The following is a 20,542-nucleotide window of genomic DNA, read 5'->3' on the forward strand; positions in this document are numbered from 1 at the left end:
CCTGACAGTTGAGAGGATAGCCTATTATTACAAACAGGAGTTCTTCCTCTAGCATGTGTTGAAAAACCCAGAAGAGAGACACTTGGCAAAAGTGCTTGGAATTGTAACAAGCTGTTACGATCTTTTTAAAAAGGATTTTATAGAAGAATTAGCCAAGACCAACATTGTAAAATAACTTTTCAGTTTTAGAATGCTAGCAGTGTTATTGCATTGAGTTTTCTGATAACTTTGTAAAACAATGGCTTTCCTGAATAAATAAAAAAAAAAAGCTTGCAAATGTCTTCTAAACTATATCATTCAGAAGGACTGTATTATACAGCGAATATGCATCAATGCTGTGTTGTACGTTTTATTACTAATAATTGATGGAAGTTGTATTTCAGTTGTACCATATTCCTGTACTTAATTAAGTGAAAAATAGCTTTCATTTGTTCTCTCTTTGAGTACTGACTTCACTGAAAAAAATATGGCAATATTTATGTTGAGGTTAATAGTGTTTATTTCTTGATAACATTATGAAAATCATAATAATTCCATGTGGCTGATGTAAAGTAAGGTAAAGTCTGTCAAAAAGTTTAATCAGCTAAGTGCAGCTAAATTCTTTAATAAAACTTCATACAGGGACAAATTTCCCAAAATAAACACAATATTTTCCTTTAATAGACTTCAGAAAAAGTGACATTTTATCAAGATGTATTTCCTGCTTTCAGAACTAAGTTTAGGGACATGGTTTAGTGGTGGACTTGCAAGTTAGGTGGATGGTTTGACTTGATGATCTTTTCCAACCTAAATAATTGTATTATTTTATGTTTACTAGTATCCTTTAAAATTCAAGCGAGACATTTGACTCAACTCTTACATGCAAAATACTTTAACTTGTTTTAAGTGTTTTACTGTTTTATTTGGAGTGTCCCTTTCTTTCTATGCCCTTACGTCATACTCTTCCCTCACATTCAGAGATGCCTCATAAGAATAGTGATCAGTGCCAGCTGGCAGCTTTGTTTCTAACTGCAGTATTTTTAACAGGTGAACTCAAAGACTAGCAAACCGGAAATTTTATGTCTGAGTGGTAGATTATTTTATTCATGTTGTTAAGATTCATTTTGATTCTGGGAGAGGAAGTTTACCCCTTACTCCATAAGGGTAAAGCAGCAATGATTTGACTGTGATCAACCACATGAAACTTCCTCAAAGTTAAATTCTGACTTAATCATCTGTGTTGTAATGTTGAAAAAAATGCTAGCCTTTACTCTTCGGAGTTTTTAGGTTTGTTATTTAATGAACGTAGATATAAGACCATAGGGGCAGTGTTTACTTTTTGGAAAAAGAAGGATGAAGCTTTGTGGCTTACGTAGCAAGTAGTGCTGATATAAGCCTTGCAGATGGAAGGCTGTTGTGCATCTTTTGGTAACTTCAGTGTTTGTTTTAGAGTAGGCAGTGTGAAAACAGCTGCTGAATATGTCTTCCAGAAAGATGAACAAGGAACTCCTGACAAAACGGAAACATAAACAGGAGGTGTACAGGAGGTGGAAGCAGGGGCAAGCCACTTGGGATGAATATGGGAATGTCTGTCAGAACGTGCAGAAATGCAACAAGGAAGGCCAAGGCCAATTTGGAATTAAATCTGGCTAGGGATGTCAAGGACAACAAGAAGGACTTCTTCAAATACATCAACAACAAAAGCAGGAAAATGTGGCCCCTCTACTGAATAGAGAAGGGACCCTGGCAACAGAGGATGCAGAGAAGTTAGAGGTGCTGAATGCCTTCTTTACTTCAGTCTTTGCTGTGGAGGCCAGCCCTCCAGAATACCTAACCCAGGAGACCAGGGAGAAGGTCTGGACAGAGGAGGACTTTCCCTTGGTTGAGGAGAATCAGATTCGAGATCATTTAGGCAAACTTGACATTCACAAATCCAGGGGTCCTGATGGGATGCATCCTTGAGTGCTGAGGGAGCTGGTGGTATCATTGCTAGGCCACTCTTGATCATCTTTGAAAGGTCATGGCTAATCAGGAGAGGTACCAGAGGGCTGGAAGAAAGCAAATGCAACTACAGTCTTCAAAAACGGCAAGAGGGAGGACACAGGGAAGTACATGCCAGTCAGTCTTACCTCAGTCCCTGGAGACGTGATAGAATAGCTCATCCTGGAGGCCATCTCTAAACATGTGGAAGACAAGAAGGTGATCAGGAGTAGTCAACATAGATTCACCAAAGGCAAGTCATGCTTAACCAACCCGATTGCTATGGTGGAATGACTGACTGGATAGATGAAGGGAAAGCAGTGGGATGTTGTTTGCCTGGACTTCAGCAAGGCTTTTGATCCTGTCTTTCCATGATCATGTTTCCTGTGATCTCACAGGCAAGCTCAGGAAGTGTGGGCTGGATGAGTGGAAAGTGAGGTGGATTGAGAACTGGATGAATGGCAGAACTGAGAGGGTGGTGTGTAGTGGCACAGAGTCTAGTTGGAGATCTGTAGCTATTGGTGTCCCCTGTGGGTCAGCAGGTCCAGTATTATTTAACTAATTCATCAGTGACTTGGATGAAGGGATAGAGTGCCTCCTCACCAAGTTTGCTGGTGATACAAAACTGGAAGGAGTGGCTGACACCCCAAAGTGCTCTGCTGCCATTCATAAGGGTCTCGATAGGCTGAAGAGATAGACAAAGAGGAACATCTTGAAATTCAACAAAAGCAAGAGCCAGGACCTGCACATGGGGAGGAATAACCCCACACATCACTAAAGGCTGGGCCTGACCTGCTGGAAAGTAGCTCTGTGGAGAAGGACCTGGAAGTCAGGGTGGATAACAAGTTGACCATGAGCCAGCAATGTACCCTTATAACCAGGAAGGCCAATGGTATCCTATGCTGCATTAGAAAGAGCACTGCCAGCAGGTTGAGGGAGGCGATCCTCCCTGTCTACTCAGGTGAGGCTTCATTGGGAGTACTGTGTCCAGTTCTGGGCTCCCTGGTACGAGAGAAATGTGGAGCTCCTGGAGTGAGTCCAGCAAAGTGCTACTAAGATGATTAAGGGAGTGGAACGTCTCACATGAGGAAAGTTGGAGGGTGTTGGGTCTGTTTAGCCTGGAGAAGAGGAGGCTTGTGTTTTGAGATGAGTAAGAAAGAAAGTTGTGTATATTTTTTCCTTGTAGCATTCAGAAGGTAGACATTTTAGTTTCCTTAATGTAGGCAAGCGAGTTCTTGCAATTCTTCTCGTAGAACCAAACAATTAACTTGTAATATATTTTTAATTAGGGAGTCAGGTGACATTTTGCTTTGAGGAGGAAAAGAAAACCAAGGGAAACGTATGCAGCTTCTTGCTGCTGCCCCAAGTACTTGTGCCATTTCCCCTTAATGTGAATTGTCCTTTCCCATGAACAGGGTAGCTTCTGACTGCCCTTAAACTTGCTAAAAAGAGAAGACATGCAGTGTTGCTCATATTATAAAGTGAAGCCAGTGAACCTTTGAAATGATAATTCCCTGGCACTGAAACATGACTTTTTCAGCCCATGGCTGGTCCAGAAGGAGCTGAGAGAACTCTCCACCCGTTTTTTGGAATGCATTCCTAAGTTCTTTTCTTTCTATGAATGGATGCTTTTCTGAAGAAACAATGGAAAATGATGAAAACTTAAATAATTTAGCATAATTTTAATTTAATGAAACATTTGCTTTTTTTTATTTGATTTAGTTTAGTAAAAATATTGGCCTTAGCATTACATTTCACTTTGCTATCTTGCACATTTTTTAAAAACATTATAGTCCACTGCCTAAGATTATTTTTTTTGTAAAAAGAATTAAACAAAGATAACATCCAGCCAACTTTTGTTTCCACGGAATTTTGTTTCTCTAGTGAGAATAGCTTCAAGCAGATTTGAGTGTAACAAATTAGATTGGTGAAATTTTGATTGAAAAGTGAAAAAAATAGTTGTTAATAAAGAGGGATACTGAATTAATCTAAACTGTTAGTGTACCATAGAAATTAACATTTATAATTTTGTAACATCCTGAAACCATGTATTTTTAGAAATTAAATCTAGTATTATTTTTAGTCAAATATTGTAATACCTTTTACTACAATTAGTCCCAAATCAAAATAGAAGTATGTAGTTGCAGCAAAATATGGCATCTCAGTATTCACACTTGATGTCTCAGAGGATACTGCACATCACTTCTCTCTTGTTGTACTTAACCAGCGGTTCTCAATTCTTTTTTATTTCTTGAAAGGCAGCTACAAAAAACATTAGGTAAGCGAGAGAGTACCTTTTGAAATTTTTAAATCCTATTTTTATCTATATGTTCATTTATTACTTTGCAGAATCTGTTTGTCCAACAAGAATTCCAGTGGCAGCTCGAGATGAAAAAGGATTTGACATTCTTCTAGGACTAGGTGTGAAGAAAAAGGTTAAAAAGAGAATTCAAATACCAACTACTAATGCCAAAGCTTATGAAGTAACCTCCCGTGTTGACCTGTCAGAATTGACAAGGTATATACATTTATATGTCTAAAGTTAAAAAGATTTTGTTTGATTGATTGTTTAAAGTGAGAGAGACTTGTTCTAAGATTTATATTAAATGTTCAAGTATTGTCCTTTTTTTTCCCACTTCCCCCTTATTTAGGAATGTGTTTCCAGAAGGTCTGCCTCCATCCTATGTGTTTGTTTCCACTCAAAGATTTAAAGTGAAAAAGACATGGGATTTGTGGAGAATTCTAAGCCTGGATAAGAGACCACAGATAGCAGTCACTATTAATGGAGAGGAGAAAACATTATCATTCACTACAACGAGTTTAATAAATGGCACACAGGTTATTACTTTTGATGCACCTCGTGTAAAGGTAAGAATTAGGTAGGCATCATGTTGGAATACTCATTTAAATACACATCTTTCCTTTGCCCTTTGTGTTTTTTAACAATGCATGATCTTATTCTTGGCTGCTTAGATGTTTAAAAATAGATGGTGAGTACTTCATCCATGTTTCCTGAGAGTCCACAGTGGTCATCAGTGAAAATGCTTTACAGGTGCTTTCTACTCAGCAGTTTCCAGCAGGTACTTGTGGAAATCACAGAGAAAGTTTTGCACACAGCACTTTGCCTAACATACGTTGAAAAGTATTTTCTGTGTTTGATGTAGAGGCTAGAAAATTGGAACAAGAATAGTCAGTTTTTAGAGAGAGTTTTTGTTAAGTATCTAAATTTCCTTGAAAATGCATAATGAAAGTAGCTATTTTCTTTTCCAGAAGAAATAAGTTCAGCCTAGATTTGTCTAGTTCTCTGTAGAGTAAAAATTCCTTTCAGCTGCTTATTTTTCTCACTAAATGGATTCCTCTCTTTGTGTAAACTGTCTCCTAGTGTAACCTGAAGATTGCCTTTTCAGTCTTTTTCAATTTCCAGCGAAGTACTCAACTCTGTAAGAAAGATGATCTAAGTTCCTGTGAAAGACATTGAATGTCTCTGTATGTGTGTTTGTACCAGTATTGGAATACACAGCCTGGAGATTCCCATACCTGTCTCAGGGAGTGTTTATTAATTTGAAAGATAGTGACACTTAAGCAAAAAAAAATGGGAAAGGATGGAACACTTAGTGGCCAAGGGGGTTCTAATTTTCTGGGAAGTGTTGGCCTGAATTTGAAACCTTCCTCCAAATGAGGCTGAGGCTAAAGGAATTTGATATATAAGTACTTGGAGAAGAAAGGTCTACTTTCCAAGAGAAGGTCTTAACTACCAGGCTTTTATTGGTGGGGAGTATTTTATTCTTTTATTAAATGGAGAATTTAGCTTTTTTCTTTCTAAATTTCCCTTGCCTTTTTATAATTACTTGTAGGTAAAATATATGCATTTTAAAGGAGCAAAGTGTTAAATTTGTTTTACTGGAAATTGCTGGAAATTTTATTTTTAAGTCAATCTGAAATATTTTAAGTGTTTTGGGGATCTACAATGAAAAATCAATTTTATTCCTGCAGTCCCAGGTATCCATGAACCGCAAAGACAACTTTTTTATTTCTTCTGTGTTTCTCTATGCTTATATTTGCTATTATGGAGGACAATAATTTTATACGTTTTTTTAGATCTGCACATCTATAAACACACTATAAATACACTGCATTATTAACGACCCTTTTTAAAATGATTGCTTATCACATTACCCTGGAAAATGGAAATGTTTTATGTTGTGATTTGTTGTTTATTTTAGTTTGTAATGAGAGCCATTATAAGTAAAATCCCAATCTACAAATGAAAATACAACAGAAACAGAGATACTGTTTAAGTGTGTATATATTTTTAAGTACCAATTTGTTTTTACTGTGATTTAAGATCTGAAGTGTTTGAGATGCTTGTTATGCTGCTGAAAAAGGTCTCTGATATCATATTTATAAGAAATATGTTTCAGCATGTTCAGGGGCAGACTGAAAAAATCTATGTGAGTTAAAAATAATTCTGAAGTATAGACTTACTCGTTAGCAAATACCATTTTTGCAATTATATTATTACTTGACTACTATTATTTTGCCTGTACAGTTATAATTTTTGTGTTTGTGACAAAACCTGGAACATTGATCATCTCAACCATTGACAGGTTGTTTCAGTGTTGAAAAGAAGTTTTACTGTAATGTAAATTAAAGACATTTTGGTTTAAACATTTCCTTTTTTTTTTTTTTTTCCACTTTTCTTAGACATTGTTTGATGAAGGCTGGCATCAAACATTTCCTTTTTTTTTTTTTTTCCACTTTTCTTAGACATTGTTTGATGAAGGCTGGCATCAAGTTCGTCTCTTAGTAACAGAAGAGTTTGTAACTTTGTATATAGATGACCAAGAAATTGAAACGAAGCCATTACATCCTGTTTTAGGTATTTACATCAGTGGACTAACCCAAATAGGAAAGTATTCTGGAAAGGAGGAAACTGTACAGGTATGCTTATGTTAAAAACACAGTAATTTAAATATCAGGCTAATTTAGAAGTTCTGCTATAGGTTAACATTTCATTGGTGCTTTCTCTTTTTCTGAACCTACTCTTCTAATATACTCTAGGTTAAAATGTAATATATTAAATTTTAGCAGTTAAGAGGGAACATAAACTGTCAGAAGGACCCAGCACAACTGGTGTATCCTGTGTGATGAGGACTTACTTGGTCTCACTGACTTCAACAGGTGTTTGTTTTTGCCGAAGCACTGATTTGTTGCAGTGCAGTTGCTCAAATTTGGGGAACAACATCTCAGAGCAGGGAATATCCTCTGTGCTTGACAGTTGCATGTAATTTCCAGTGTATGGGTTCTGTTGGCACAATAGAGAGAGAACACAATTTTGAGGAAATTTCCTTCTCATTGCTAGCTGTGGAGAAAGTATGAAGCACGTCAACTCTAGCTATGTTGTACTGCAGATATTTGGTGCACAAACTAGCACTGTTTGATTTTGCTGTGATGGAAAGAAGCCCTGAAACTCCTTTGTTCTGAGGAAGGTGTACTACTCTTGCCTACAGCTGTACAGAGACACCAAAAAGCTGGTAACAGCATCAGGCTCTGTAGGTAAAGGATGTATAGAGCAGTGGTGAGGACTACAACATTGACAGTGTTCCAAATGTTTGCTAAATAGATTGTTTCCTTATATTTATAACAATGTGGTAATAGCAGTACAAATTAGACTGAGAATAAAGAAGCAATACTAAGAAATACTGAACTAAGAAATCCTGAGCAGGTGGGTTTTTTTAGTCATTTTGAAAGCTGTTCTTTTTTGTACTCTACTGTTTAATTTCATGATCCTTACTACTCCTATTAAAATATATTAATGTGTTTTGCATCATCTTCATTAACTCTCTTCAGATGTTGTTAATCATTACTCTCAATTGTGTGCATTTGTAGCCAGGCTTCATTTCTATTATTACCATATTCTAAAAATGTACACAGAAACTTGGGTGACATACTGTGTGTGTGACTCAGCATTTCTGGTGGAAATGTAATTTGTATACTAAAATACTTCTTTGTGAAAAAAATGAATGCTTCTCACAGATTTCTGGTAGGACTTCAGGCACTTATGTCAAGGAAAGAGATTTTGGAAGTGTAACCAATCATCTCATACATTTTCCCTTTCAGCGAGGGATTATCCAGTTTTCATAGTTTTGTGTGTTCTAGGATTTTAGTGCCTTTTTTTTTTTTTTTTTCTTAAGTTGCTGCAGAAATGGGACTTCTATAGATTCCCAGTAATACAGTTTCTCAATTAGAGAATGTTATTAGCCAAACATGTTGTCTAAAATAGAAATGAAAGCATTTTAGGAGAGTAGAACTATATAAGATCCTCTCCTGACAGTGGACTAGAAGAAAAGTGGAAAATCTTCCTCATTTCCAGCTGATTTCTAAAATCTAAAAAAGGTATTTACTGTTTGTCCGGTTTCTCAGACTGCAACACATTCTGTAAAGCATTAGCAGTCAACCTTTGCCAGAATATTTCTATTTAAACCATGATTATAAACATTTTAATGAGTCTGCGTGCCAACTTTCACTGAAAATGTATTTTGAAATATTTTTTCCTTTGAATCCTTTTTCCTTTGAATCCTTTGAAATGTTTTTGAAAGACAAAGTATGATAGAAGATCCTTCAGAAGTTCTTTGGTGAATTTTCATTCTCTTTCTTTCTCTGATTCAGAAGTTTTCTAGTGATGTTTTGCAAGGCTTCTCAATTTAATTAAGGTCTTAGTGGCTTACGTGGTTTCCAGTACAGTGATGATAAACCTGTGTACATACTTAAGTGTTGAAAGTTGTAGCTAAGACATTTTAAATTTGAAAATGTATATTACTATGTATGCCAGATTCAATATTCTGTGCCATGTTCTCCCTGCTAGTAAAACTCATGGTCTGTGATTTCTTGTAAGTGTAACAGGGCATTTTTCTCTCTGTGGTCATGGTAGGTTCACAAGAGAAAAACTAACTTCAGAAATTTCATTCTTCTGTAGTATAGTAACAGAGCAGAATGGCGCAAACTTTTGCTTTTCTGGTGCCAATGTTTCTATCAGCTGCTTTTTACAGTTTTGCATTACAAATCTAAACTAAAACAAATTATTTCAAGTGTCATGGATGCTTTCTGATGCCTTGCCAAACTTTAGTAATCTTACATCTAGTAGAGACAAGACAGTGTAGAAAGATCGAACCAGCAGCACTGTTAAGGTAAAAAGGAAAATGTACGCTTTGCTTATGCAGTTGTAACTGTTTCCAAATGGTGTTGGCAGCGGGTGTAATTCGTGCTGTGCATGTTTGGATTTATTGCCAAGGATTAAGGGTGGTGATTTCTATTACTTTAGAAAACAAAACCTTGGATTGATTATTTTTCTTTAAATAATTATGCGACAGAATTTTGAATTGGTTGCATGTATGAATCATTGTGAGAAGCCTGATGTTTCTACAGCTTTAATTGATTTTTAACTATAGTAGACATACAGACTTCCCTGTTTCTATTGCTTTTTAATATTTTGTTCTTTTTTAAAAACTGTGGATGATATAATTTAAGAAGGGTCTAGTTTAAACTAATGTCAAACTATTAACACTTTTTCTAAAAAAGTCTTTTATGTTTTGAATTATAGTTTGATATACAAAAGCTGCGAATCTATTGTGACCCAGAGCAAAATAATCGAGAAACAGTCTGTGAGATCCCGGGATTTGTGAGTATGATAGATAAACTTTTGCAGACTACTTGGCATTCTTACAAATCACTGTTTACTGCTGACTTAATAGTGAGTTCCTAAAATGAATAACATTACATAGATTCAGCTGGTGCAAATGAATGCTTGTTGCTTTTGCAATATCAGGTGACCCAGAGATTGTCTGCCTTCAAACTTAGTTTTGCATGAACATATTTTAAAAGCTTTTTTTTTTTTAGTTTAGATATTTGATGGTGCAAATTTGACAGCAGTATAGAAGAATCTCAGAATCATCTGTTAGAAATTAAAGATTTTAAACATTATAAATAAATAAAACAGCTAGGTTACAGCAGTGCAAAAAATACTTCAAATATATTTTTTAACTTATCTGCTATACTTCTATACTTGATGCTTGCCAGGTCATTTAACATCTGAAATTTCTATATTTACCCCAAAAAACTATATTTTTAAATCACCTTTTCATATCTATGCTGAAGTCTGATTTAAAAATCCCATTGACTAAAACGAAGTCAAGATTTTACAAAGTATGTTATGGATAAGATGAAAATAAAATGCAGTTCAGGGTTTTAGGATTCTCGTACACAATTACAAAGCTTATGGGGCTTTGATCCTTTCTTAGCCCTCTTACATAGAGTTAATTATACAATGAAATGTAAAACAAACTTGGAAATCATTCATGATACACAGTTGGGGTTAGATTTTCAAAAGCATTCAACTCACATCTCAAAAGAGATAGGTTTATATTTACAGTTTCCTTCAGAATTTCATCCTTTGTTTGGTGTCTAAGATAATCAGACACCAGTGTGTTAGTCTGCAAAAACATATTCGGCATGTTTTGATTTGGTATATTAGGACTTAGGACCATCTTGCCAATTTGACAACAGCGCCCATGAATCTTCAACATCCAGATATTTCATTTTTTGCCAAACTTGCATAGACCTACAGCTAGTCTGTTTGGCTGCTATTTAGTTAGGGCCAGTATTTCTATTATAATCAGCACTCAATATGAGTCTAATTTAAAACTCACACCTTTAATTTAATCAACAAGTAGGTGTCTGGATTATTAGCTGTTCTGAAATCTGACTGTATGTGTAGGTGACTAATGGGTTCAGGAACACTATTGTAAAGTTAGCTTTAAATCTGATGTAAACTTGATATTTAGCTATTTACCTGTAACACATATCTTCTTGCTCTTTGCAATGAGTAGGTAGGATATGAAAAATGAATCAATGAAAAAAAAAAAAGTGGCTAAAGAAAGCAAACGCTAAAAACTCTATCATATTTTGCATTCTCTACAACTCGGCAAGCAGTCTGAGCAAAGAGATCACATTTTGCCAGTTTAGTTTCACTTACTGTTGTTGTAAATTAAATTTGGGCTTCACTCATGAAATTCTGGACTCCTTCAGGAAATAAAAATGTTGGATGATCTCTAAGGAGGTAATGAAAGTTGGAGGCATATGTGGTTTGTGGTTGTACTCCATCAGAGTGTGGCTGTGTCAGAGCTCCTGAACTAAGCAGGGGCTGTATGTACTAATTACAGCCTAAATTCCCTGAGACGACTGGCTGCATCGTAATTTTAAGCTCCCACTATGATCACTGGGGAAAGACAACTTTCTCTAGACTTTGCCTGAGATGAAAATTGAATACAGAGGAAGCCACCTCTCTCCACTGATTGTGTGTAAAGTCTGTGGTGACAGTGTGCATCATAAAACTCCTGCATGTAGTGCAGGTAATGCTGGCTACTCAATTAGTAAGTCAATTACATGTTTGATGTGCTGAAATATTTGGCGATGGTTTGTTCTATGATACTGCACATACTATGCAGTCACACAGGAAAGCAAGTAACAGAAAGCCAGCCTTGCCTCTGTGCTGCTATATATTTTACCAGATGCTGGATTCAGGCAGAAATCAGAGATTTTAGAAATGTTTTGGTACATTCTTGTACATCAGTGAATAAGTAGAGGATTTTTTTTTTTATTTTTTTTTAAATAAGAATTTGCTCCTGTTTTGAGCCAAATCTAAACATTCAGTGTATAAATATTTACATGGTCCAGTTTTACTTAAAGCTTTGTCATTGCCTTTGAAAAACTGCTACTGGCAGCTCCTTTTGAAAGACCCATAAATGATACTAAAATTCATATATGTTGATAGCAGCTGTACACACACCTGAGAAAGTCTGAAATTTTGAACTGTAGTTGCTTGGTATTTACAGCCTCACATTTATGATTGTTTTCGGTAATGTTTACAGACGAATTGATTTTGTTTATTGCAAATATTGCTTTATTCTTAAACTGTGTTTCTTCTTGTTTCAGAATGGAGAGGTAGGCTCAATCCTAAACTGCTCAAACTAAGTTTAAGGTAGTATATGACTTTATATAACTTACTATACTAGGGAATATACTGTTTGTTTTGAAAAATGGACAGAGGTTTGCTAAGCTTAAAAATGCTGGATTTCCATTAATTGAGCTCTCAATGGCAAATTCAAAATCAGTTCTGTGTAGAAGCACACGTTTATTAGAATAAATGGCCTGATTTTTTTTTCCCAGTTCAATTGAATTGCTCTTATTTTCAGGGCTGGATGCCGTTGCAAAGTGAACAGTCAGGTTCCTGGATGATGCAAATGGGAGCTCCCTGAAAGGGAGCTGGTTTGAAGGCTTAGTATGATAGGTCCCCTAGCCACCCTGGTTACACCATTCCTGCTTGGTACCATTATGAAGGAAATGTGAATTTGCATTTTAAACAATTATTTGACCCTAAGAGAGAATTCTATTCAGAGACGATTTAAAAAAGTCTGCATTACTGTAGAAAATCTGAAAAAAGATGTTCTAGAACGTGTGTTAGATAATAAATACAAAATCTGTTCTTTCATAGCTTGGTTTCCCATATTTATGCCTTTCCACATTTCTAAGAACTAGGTCAAAGAGAATTCACTGAATCTAACCTGAGTCTAATCTATAAATTGAGTACAGATGCACCTAAATTTTGGGTGCCTAGCCCTGGTCAAATGAATTTGATCTAGTAACTCTCCCTTTGCCTACCTTAGTAAAACACTGGGGTTTCATGTGAACTCAGTGGTGGGAAGTAGATACCTCAAATGATCTGTCCAGGTTTAGTGTTTACTGCTGTTTGTATAGGGAGCGTGGTTTGAAGGAGTTCACTGAACTCTCCCAACTAGATGATAGATACCTGTGGGGTTACTGGTTGGAATCAGTGGCAGCAGACAGACCTCACCTCTCCTCAAGTACCATAATGGCTGGGGCATATGCCCACGAGGTGGGAGACATGGGCTTTATGCTCTTTTCAGGCTTGTTACACGATAACATGCAGTAAGATGTGGTCACTATGCTCTACATATTATTTATTAATTATTTTAAAAAACTTTTATTAAATAGTTACATTTAATAATTCTTCACAGTTCAAAGGATGGTTATTGGTTAGTTGAGGAGAACAGATTTGCATGTTGCCAGATTGAAAATTACCAAGCTATTTGACAAAAGATTTGTGGAGGAGCAAATAGAGTTTCAGGTACCAACTCAGTATTAGTACTTACTTTTTTATTTATTTTTCTTCTCTGTTAAATGGTGAATTCATGCATGCAAAGTAGTTGTAAGGCAGTGTTCAGGTGAGCAGAAGTTCCAGGTGAACAAAGGAGTGAAAGCTAGGACCTATGCAACCTAAGGAAAACCAGCCTCCTATAACGTTATGATATGTTTGTTCAATGCTCATGGAATGTGTTTTGATGGTTGGTTTCACTCTTGGTAGTGCATGAATGGCCCTAGTGATGTAGGCTCCACGCCTGCCCCCTGCATATGCCCTCCAGGGAAACAAGGACCTCCAGGCCCCAAAGTAAGTTTCCATTCTTTCTTCTTGAGTATACCCTACTTTATTTTATTTCTTGACGTTTTATGTTGACTATCCATGGTCAAGCAGGTTAAAAAAGTAGGGGACTAGTTCTGCTACTTCTGGTTTCCAGTGGATGAATATAATGATTAGGATCCGCAGGGCCAGGTTTGGGTGCCCTAGCTCCTGATAACACAATGTGGTGGTTTTACCGTGCTGGGCAGCTAAACCCCACAACACTGCTGTTCCAGCTACAAGTACAGAGTACGGCACTGTATGGGCTGCTGCTGGGAAAGTTAACATTCCAGCCAGACCCAGTACACACAAATATGTCTTCTACTTTCAAATAAAATGCTTGCAAGTTGCGTTTTCTTGCCAGTATTCAGCATTGGCAAGAAATCTTGCATTTGATCACTTACATGATCTTGCACTGTCAGTTGTTTGAGAATGAAATAGTTTGCTAATAGTTTGCTAATAATCTTTAATGGAGAATTTTCTTCTTTCTTTAAGAATAGACTAAATGCTTACTGGGAGAGTAAGGAGAGTTCTACCTTAGTTGTTCTGATTTTTATGACCTCTCATCAGTATTGGTGAAGGATTAAAATGCAAAATAGACTTGCGTTTCAGATGCCTAATGTGTCAGACTCAGATCACTAGTATTTTGCTGTAGTACTTTCCCCAGTTACTGTGCTAAATAGTGCTGTTCCCAGTTCCTAGCTTTGCTTAAAGTTTAGACAAGAAGTCCCTGAAATGCATATATTTCATTAAGCAAATGATTGAAAGAAAATACTTCATCACATAAGGGATAACATTCTGTTGCAGCTACCTCCAGTTAAAGGGCATTTTTCTATAATGACAAAGGTTTCTGATCAGGGAATTGGATGGAGATGATTATTTTTTAATGTAATAGATTTTTTGCGTTTTTTACCCTTTCCTTCTTCTTTAGCATATTAAAGAAAAAAGAGATAGAAGGAAGTACTTACCATCCTGTACATCCTGTAAAGCATGAAAGAGTATGATATGTCAGAACTAAGGTGACATGCAATCTTCCAATTGCATTGCAGTATGATATTTGTTTTAGGATAATGGAATAATACAGTTAACATGATGGTGCCTAACCCAAAAGACTGCAGAAAGAGTGAAAAGACAGCCAGTTTAAAATCTATAGGATATCTCAGTTACAGTACATATCAATGTTTGAATACTGGACTTTGAAATCTTATAAATTTAAACTTAATTTATGTGTTTGTGATTTTAACGGAGTACAATAAAATTAATTAGAAAAATAAAATACAAGTAACATTTTAATTTTTTTAAGCTAAGGGCATAACATTGCATAGTTTAGAAAGTATATTTGAAAGCGATTTATTTTCTCTTAGATCTCAAACCTGGACTCTTTAATTTGGACAATAATAACTGCAAAGAACCTACTATTAATTTATAAAATGATAGCTGTTACTGTTTGTGGTTCTTCTAAAGAGACATTATTCTATGTCCTTTCCCATTTAGTTGAGCATTACATTTCTGTGGTTTATTTGTGAAAAGATGTTTTTTCACAATCACACTGAAAACCAATTTCCTATTTCCTCCCTGTTTATAACAGTTCTGCAGTGGTAGCTGACCTGGTCTGTTGGTGGATCAGACTGAAGAAATGATTAAAGTGCATGCTTAAAGCTTCTGCAGAAATAAAATATTTTTATGGCTGAAGTCTTAACATATTTTTCTGGGTCCAAATTAAGTCAAGATCAAGTCTGTTAGTAAAATAAATAGAGAACTGAAATACACTAAGAGGATATACTGAGTAGGGAGATATGCTTTTGCTCTTCTACAGTCAACTTGGTCCCTGAGAAACTGTCTTCTTTTCCCTTACTATGGTCATAGCAGAGGTTATCAAAATAATTGCAAAGGCCTTATAAGAAGAAATCTAAATATATATATATATATGTATAGACAGCAGTAATTGTGTGGAGAAGAGTTTGTTATTTACCAGGTTTTAATCTTGGCTCATGCCTTTCCATGCTTTTGCTTTAAGAACTAGACTCAGCCAGATCTTTGGTGTACAGGTGAGAGTTTTCCTCCCAGTAGAAATGCTGGAATAACAAGGTTTTAATAGAGATTAGATGAAAACTTTTTTCTTTTTTTTCTTTGCCTGTTGCTGGCAATTTTGAAAAGCTTGAAGGCATATGAGGTTATGGGTCAAGCCTGCGCTGTAATAGTGAGTGTGGGCTTTCTTCTCCAAGTCCTGAACCAGAAGTTAGGAAGAATTTTCCCAGGGAGGGCTTACAAGATCAGTTCCTTTTTGCTGTAGGAATTACTCCTCAATAGCAGGTATCTGGACTTGCAGCCACTGTTTTATGGGATGTGTTAGTGTTAAAGTTTCTCTCTGCCAATTTTAAAATGTTTTTTCACGTCTTGTTTGTGTCAACATACTACTTCTCTGTAGGGTGATCCTGGGCAGCCTGGGAATCATGGTTATCCTGGTCAGCCTGGTCCAGATGGTAAGCCTGTGAGTACTAAAAACTTAGTCATATATTGCAAATGCAAAACTAGCAGGAGAAAATACATGTACCACTAATACCAGATTCTGAAATTTAGATGCTTTTGTCTCCATTCTATGAAACTCTGAATGTAACAAATCTATGATTACAATTCTATGAATTGCAGTATTGTTGTTTCAAGCTAAAATATAAATATGATGGTGTGAGGTAAGCACTGTTATAAAACAGAGAACAGGATGTCAGTTCCTGTTGGTCTTTGTATCAGTTTGCAACAGTTAACACCTTCTGACCTTTTTTGCATGAGAAAGCAGTTTAGGGCAGCTAAAATCCTGTTGATTTTGTTTTAGAGATTGCTTCTCGTGTTTAATGTTTGTTCATTTAATTTCTTTTAGTGTGCCTCCTACAGAAGTAATCAAAATATGTAGATGTATGCATACAATGTAAAAATACCTTTTGCAGTTCTACACATTATGTGTTAAAACACACCTAACAAAAAATATTGATATTTTTCTCTTGCCCTATTTTTACTTTATAAGCTGTCATTCCATTAGTATGGATAGTAAAGAATGGAAGAAAATAGATGAATAACACATGTAGTTAAAACAAAAATGCCAGGTTTTGCAGTGGCTAGTCTGGTCTTCATGATTAGCATTCTTATTGCAGTCAAATCATATAAAAATTAATAAATAAAGATTTTCTAAGGTTTCATGAAAAAATATATTAGATCTTTGAATGTAATTGGAAGCCTCTCAGATAGTGACAGCTGAGCTGCTCTGTTGAGCAAGATTCTGGTAACAGCTGGCAGTCTCTGCATCTACAAAGCAGTAGTGTGTATGTGCTCTGGTGTGTTGAGAGAAGGCAGGCTAAAAGCTGGGAGACTCAACTAGTCATGTTTCTTTTCTCAGAATGTGGCCTTTGATATTAATTAGTATTAATTAGAAGGTAGTCATTAAAAAAAAAATCAAGAAAAAGATAAAAGACATTATGAATAATTTACTTCTAAAAAGAGGATAATTTCTCTGCTGGATACTTGGGTACCAAAAGCAGGAAAAGAAAAGTGCATGCCCATAACTAGAGATTATTAATTAATTGTAGCATTTCATTCTTATCGTGAGGACTAAATTTTATGGTTGAGTCTTTAGGTTGTAGTGTTATTTTGAAATCTCCCCGTTGAAGCAGAAGAAAAGGTAAGCATCATGTCTTGAAATCAGAAAACACAATTATGGAGCGGTCCCAACTGCTATCAAGAAAAAAATACAGAAAAATGTCCCCCCAAAATTAAAAAATATAAATGGTTGAACAGACAAAAGCAGACAAAATCATTATGAAAGAAACATTGCATTATGGATGGGCTTGGATTAATAGTCTGTGGTTTTGGTTGAGATTTAGAAGGGATGTTAAATTATCCTGAGCCATTTTAGTACATGCTTGACAAACTAGAGAGACTTCAGGGAAGAACAACAAATGGCAATATTGGACCTTTAAACTTAGCTCTTTTTTAGTAATTGTTCTGGCCTGTGGAAAGATTGATTATGATATTTTAACTAAACCCAAGTCCTTTCCAAATCCGGCCTTGCTTTTCAATTCCAGCACCTGTTTTGTCTCAATAGGCACTACCTGCCAACTTCAGTGGCTTAATAAAAACACCTAAGGTTCTATTTTTGTTAATTTTTAGTACTTGTCATGCATTTCATTTCTATGTCAGCTAAAGGTGGAAACAGTGAGATGGGTACTTGGAAGTGTGTATGTTTTAAGGGCAATGAATATTACCAGTTACAAAGAGAAAGCTCCATGGTACACGTTATAAAAAGTTCATATTTCTCCTATTTTGTTGCTTAGTTACATCTTGGCCTTTTCTTAGGAACAGCAGATGGTTCACTTAGTGGTGGTGATTCCTTTTGGAAGAACAGTTAATTTGATAAAAATAGCCAGTGAAAGCAACAACAAAAAGATGCAATTACTTCTATAAATTGAAAGTTTTTCTATTTTAAAGTATCAGATTGAGACCTGGGAATGGTAGACCTAATGGTCTAGGAAAGCAGAGAGAACATGAATTTTTCAATAGTTCCACGAATAAAGATCCTCATTTTTCCTGCTGCAAAATTTTTCCTTGTGCTTTTGTCTTAAACAGATTTTGATAACAATTACCTTCAAAGTTAAACTAGAACTTAAAAACGTTAAATTATCATCTTCAGAGTTCAACTAAAAATACAGAGCACATTCTGAATTGAAATTGTTAGTGCTATAAAATACTACTTTTTCAGACATTCATGAAAATACAGGTTTTAAAATGGGAACAGATGGAAACTGAGCAGGGTAGTTATGATCTCATCAGAATAACCTTTTTATTCAGTTGATTATTGACAGTGCTTCAGTTTCTGAAGAACATTCCTATTCCTATTCCTATTCCTATTCCTATTCCTATTCCTATTCCTATTCCTATTCCTATTCCTATTCCTATTCCTATTCCTATTCCTATTCCTATTCCTATTCCTATTCCTATTCCTATTCCTATTCCTATTCCTATTCCTATTCCTATTCCTATTCCTAAGATAGGTATACAAACTGCATCAGCCCAGAGTCTCTCTCCCAGAGGAGAGAGAGCGTGTGTCACAGTGACTGCTAGAAGTAGAGTTGCAATATGGATAAGCATAGCAGAACTGTCTTTAATCCAACTAACTCTGATGTTTTGAAAAATAAAATGATATTGTGTAAGTGTTAGTGAAGCCAGAATGGACTGGATATTGGTAGGGAACTGTCAGTTTCCATTCTCTCCTTTAAAAAATAGATTGATTTTATTTCTTAAGCATCCAGTCAGATGCCAACAGCATTGCTTTAGAAACAAGATTCTAGGACTTTTTCATAGTTTTATTAACCGGTTTTCAATTCAGTGCTATATTTCTTCCCATAAGTAGTAAAATTTGTAACTGTGTGAATCACAAAGGAGAAATAAATTGATGCTGTAGTCTTTCTGTAACGTTGTAATCTGGCAGTTATGTGTTCTTTTTTTTCTTTTTTAATTTTTCCTGCAAGTGAGTCATAACATGCATAGATGGGCATTCTCTGAACGTAGAAAAGTTTAACAAAAGTATCTCAGACAAAAGCTAAAAGCTATGTTAATGGGAGAAATTTTACCATTTTGCTTCATTGAAGTTCATACGTTATGTGAAGTGCTTATAGTTAAATCCTATAGCTTTATTAATTTACTAATTTTTTTGAAAAATCAGCTGTAGCTTTTTGCACTTGTTCTTTGTAAGGACATAATTGCAAGCCTATTAGATCATCTGCAGCTCTGGCCAGTACATTATTGTTCCTTACAGTACATTCTTGAGTGCTTTCCAGGCTAGCTTTTAGCTATGAACGAAAGAAGACCCTTTAGATACACTGTGTAGAAAACCAGATCTCTCCGTCTTTTTTTCTCTGTTTTATTTATTTATTTGCTAATACTGCTAGCTTTAGTTGCTAATACTACTAATAGTTTATTTGTGCTGTCAGAGATTTTCCTTATTTGAGATAACTTTGCTTGCATCAATCTTTTTTTTTGGTGAACCTCCTTGGAGAACTGAAAAGCGAGCTCTTAATGCACACAGTACAATAGGCTTACAGGTAGTTGCATAGTCAGTGTTGTTTAATCAAATGGCTTTTGCATGAAAAGCTTTTCCTGGAAAGTCAATCTTTTTTGTTCCCAAAACACATTTTTATGTTCTTCTCTAAAGTTATTCCAGTTTGCCTATCTGGTATTCATTTTCTTGGAACAGTATAACTGGTCAACAAAATGTTTCTTCCTGTGAGAAAGGTTTTAGGCATGCATTTGTATTACTATATGTAACTGATTTTTAAAGCCAAACATCAAAGAAAATTTAGTTTATTTTTCGTGGGCTGGCTAGATGGTTGTAACACTTTTAGTCTGGAAAAATTCAGAACAATTCCCATGAAAATCTGCAATATTACCAGAAAATAATTGTTCACATGGTATTACCAAGTAAAATTGTTTGAAATTGTTTGCTGTAATATTTGGGGGAGGTGAACATAAACATGACTCAATTTCAAGCATTCTTTTTTTTTTTTTTTTTTTTAATAGTTTTGTCTAAAAGCTCTTTGTGTGTAGGGTGTTTTTTTTTCTTTAATCACCACCTCGGTTTATTTTCCATACTCTGATACATATAGAACAGATCAAAGTAAATGGAGAAAAGCATAGCAGTGAGAAGCCTAATATGTAATAAAAATACATTTTAATTAAAAATTTTATTCACAACCTGAAATCATTAAATTGCCTCGACAAGAGAAATTGCATAAAAAAGCATAAGTGTAAAAATAGTATTTGAATCTCAATTGGAACTCATTTTAATGAGCATTATTTGTCAGAAAGAAGCAGCTGGAGTAGTTGCTGGCTCTGAAAATGCTCAGCAGTCTGACCGCAATCACAAAGCCATTTTTTATTCCAAAGGGTATGTTATACATCCTGGAGAAAAACTCAAGTTAAGAGGGAAAATAAATGAACAGAGTATATGCAGCAATCACTTGTGGTTAATAGAGGTGATAGGTTATCAGCCTGCTGAAAGAAATG

The 20,542-nt window shown here is 35.5% G+C and overlaps 1 protein-coding gene across 1 annotated transcript in view; it reads left to right on the plus strand.

The window, feature by feature from the left end:
- The window catches only part of COL21A1 (collagen type XXI alpha 1 chain), a 115,349-nt gene that overhangs the window by 34,311 nt on the left and 60,496 nt on the right, over positions 1-20,542 (plus strand). Inside the window, exons 4-10 of the mRNA XM_027455081.3 lie at positions 4,309-4,477; positions 4,611-4,827; positions 6,727-6,900; positions 9,560-9,637; positions 11,950-11,958; positions 13,400-13,483; positions 15,921-15,983. Coding sequence (XP_027310882.2) covers positions 4,309-4,477; positions 4,611-4,827; positions 6,727-6,900; positions 9,560-9,637; positions 11,950-11,958; positions 13,400-13,483; positions 15,921-15,983 — 794 coding nt within the window. The remainder of the gene's footprint in view (positions 1-4,308; positions 4,478-4,610; positions 4,828-6,726; positions 6,901-9,559; positions 9,638-11,949; positions 11,959-13,399; positions 13,484-15,920; positions 15,984-20,542) is intronic.

The sequence above is a fragment of the Anas platyrhynchos genome, chromosome 3 (assembly GCF_047663525.1).
Source record: "Anas platyrhynchos isolate ZD024472 breed Pekin duck chromosome 3, IASCAAS_PekinDuck_T2T, whole genome shotgun sequence".
Classification (NCBI taxonomy): Eukaryota; Metazoa; Chordata; class Aves; order Anseriformes; family Anatidae; genus Anas; species Anas platyrhynchos.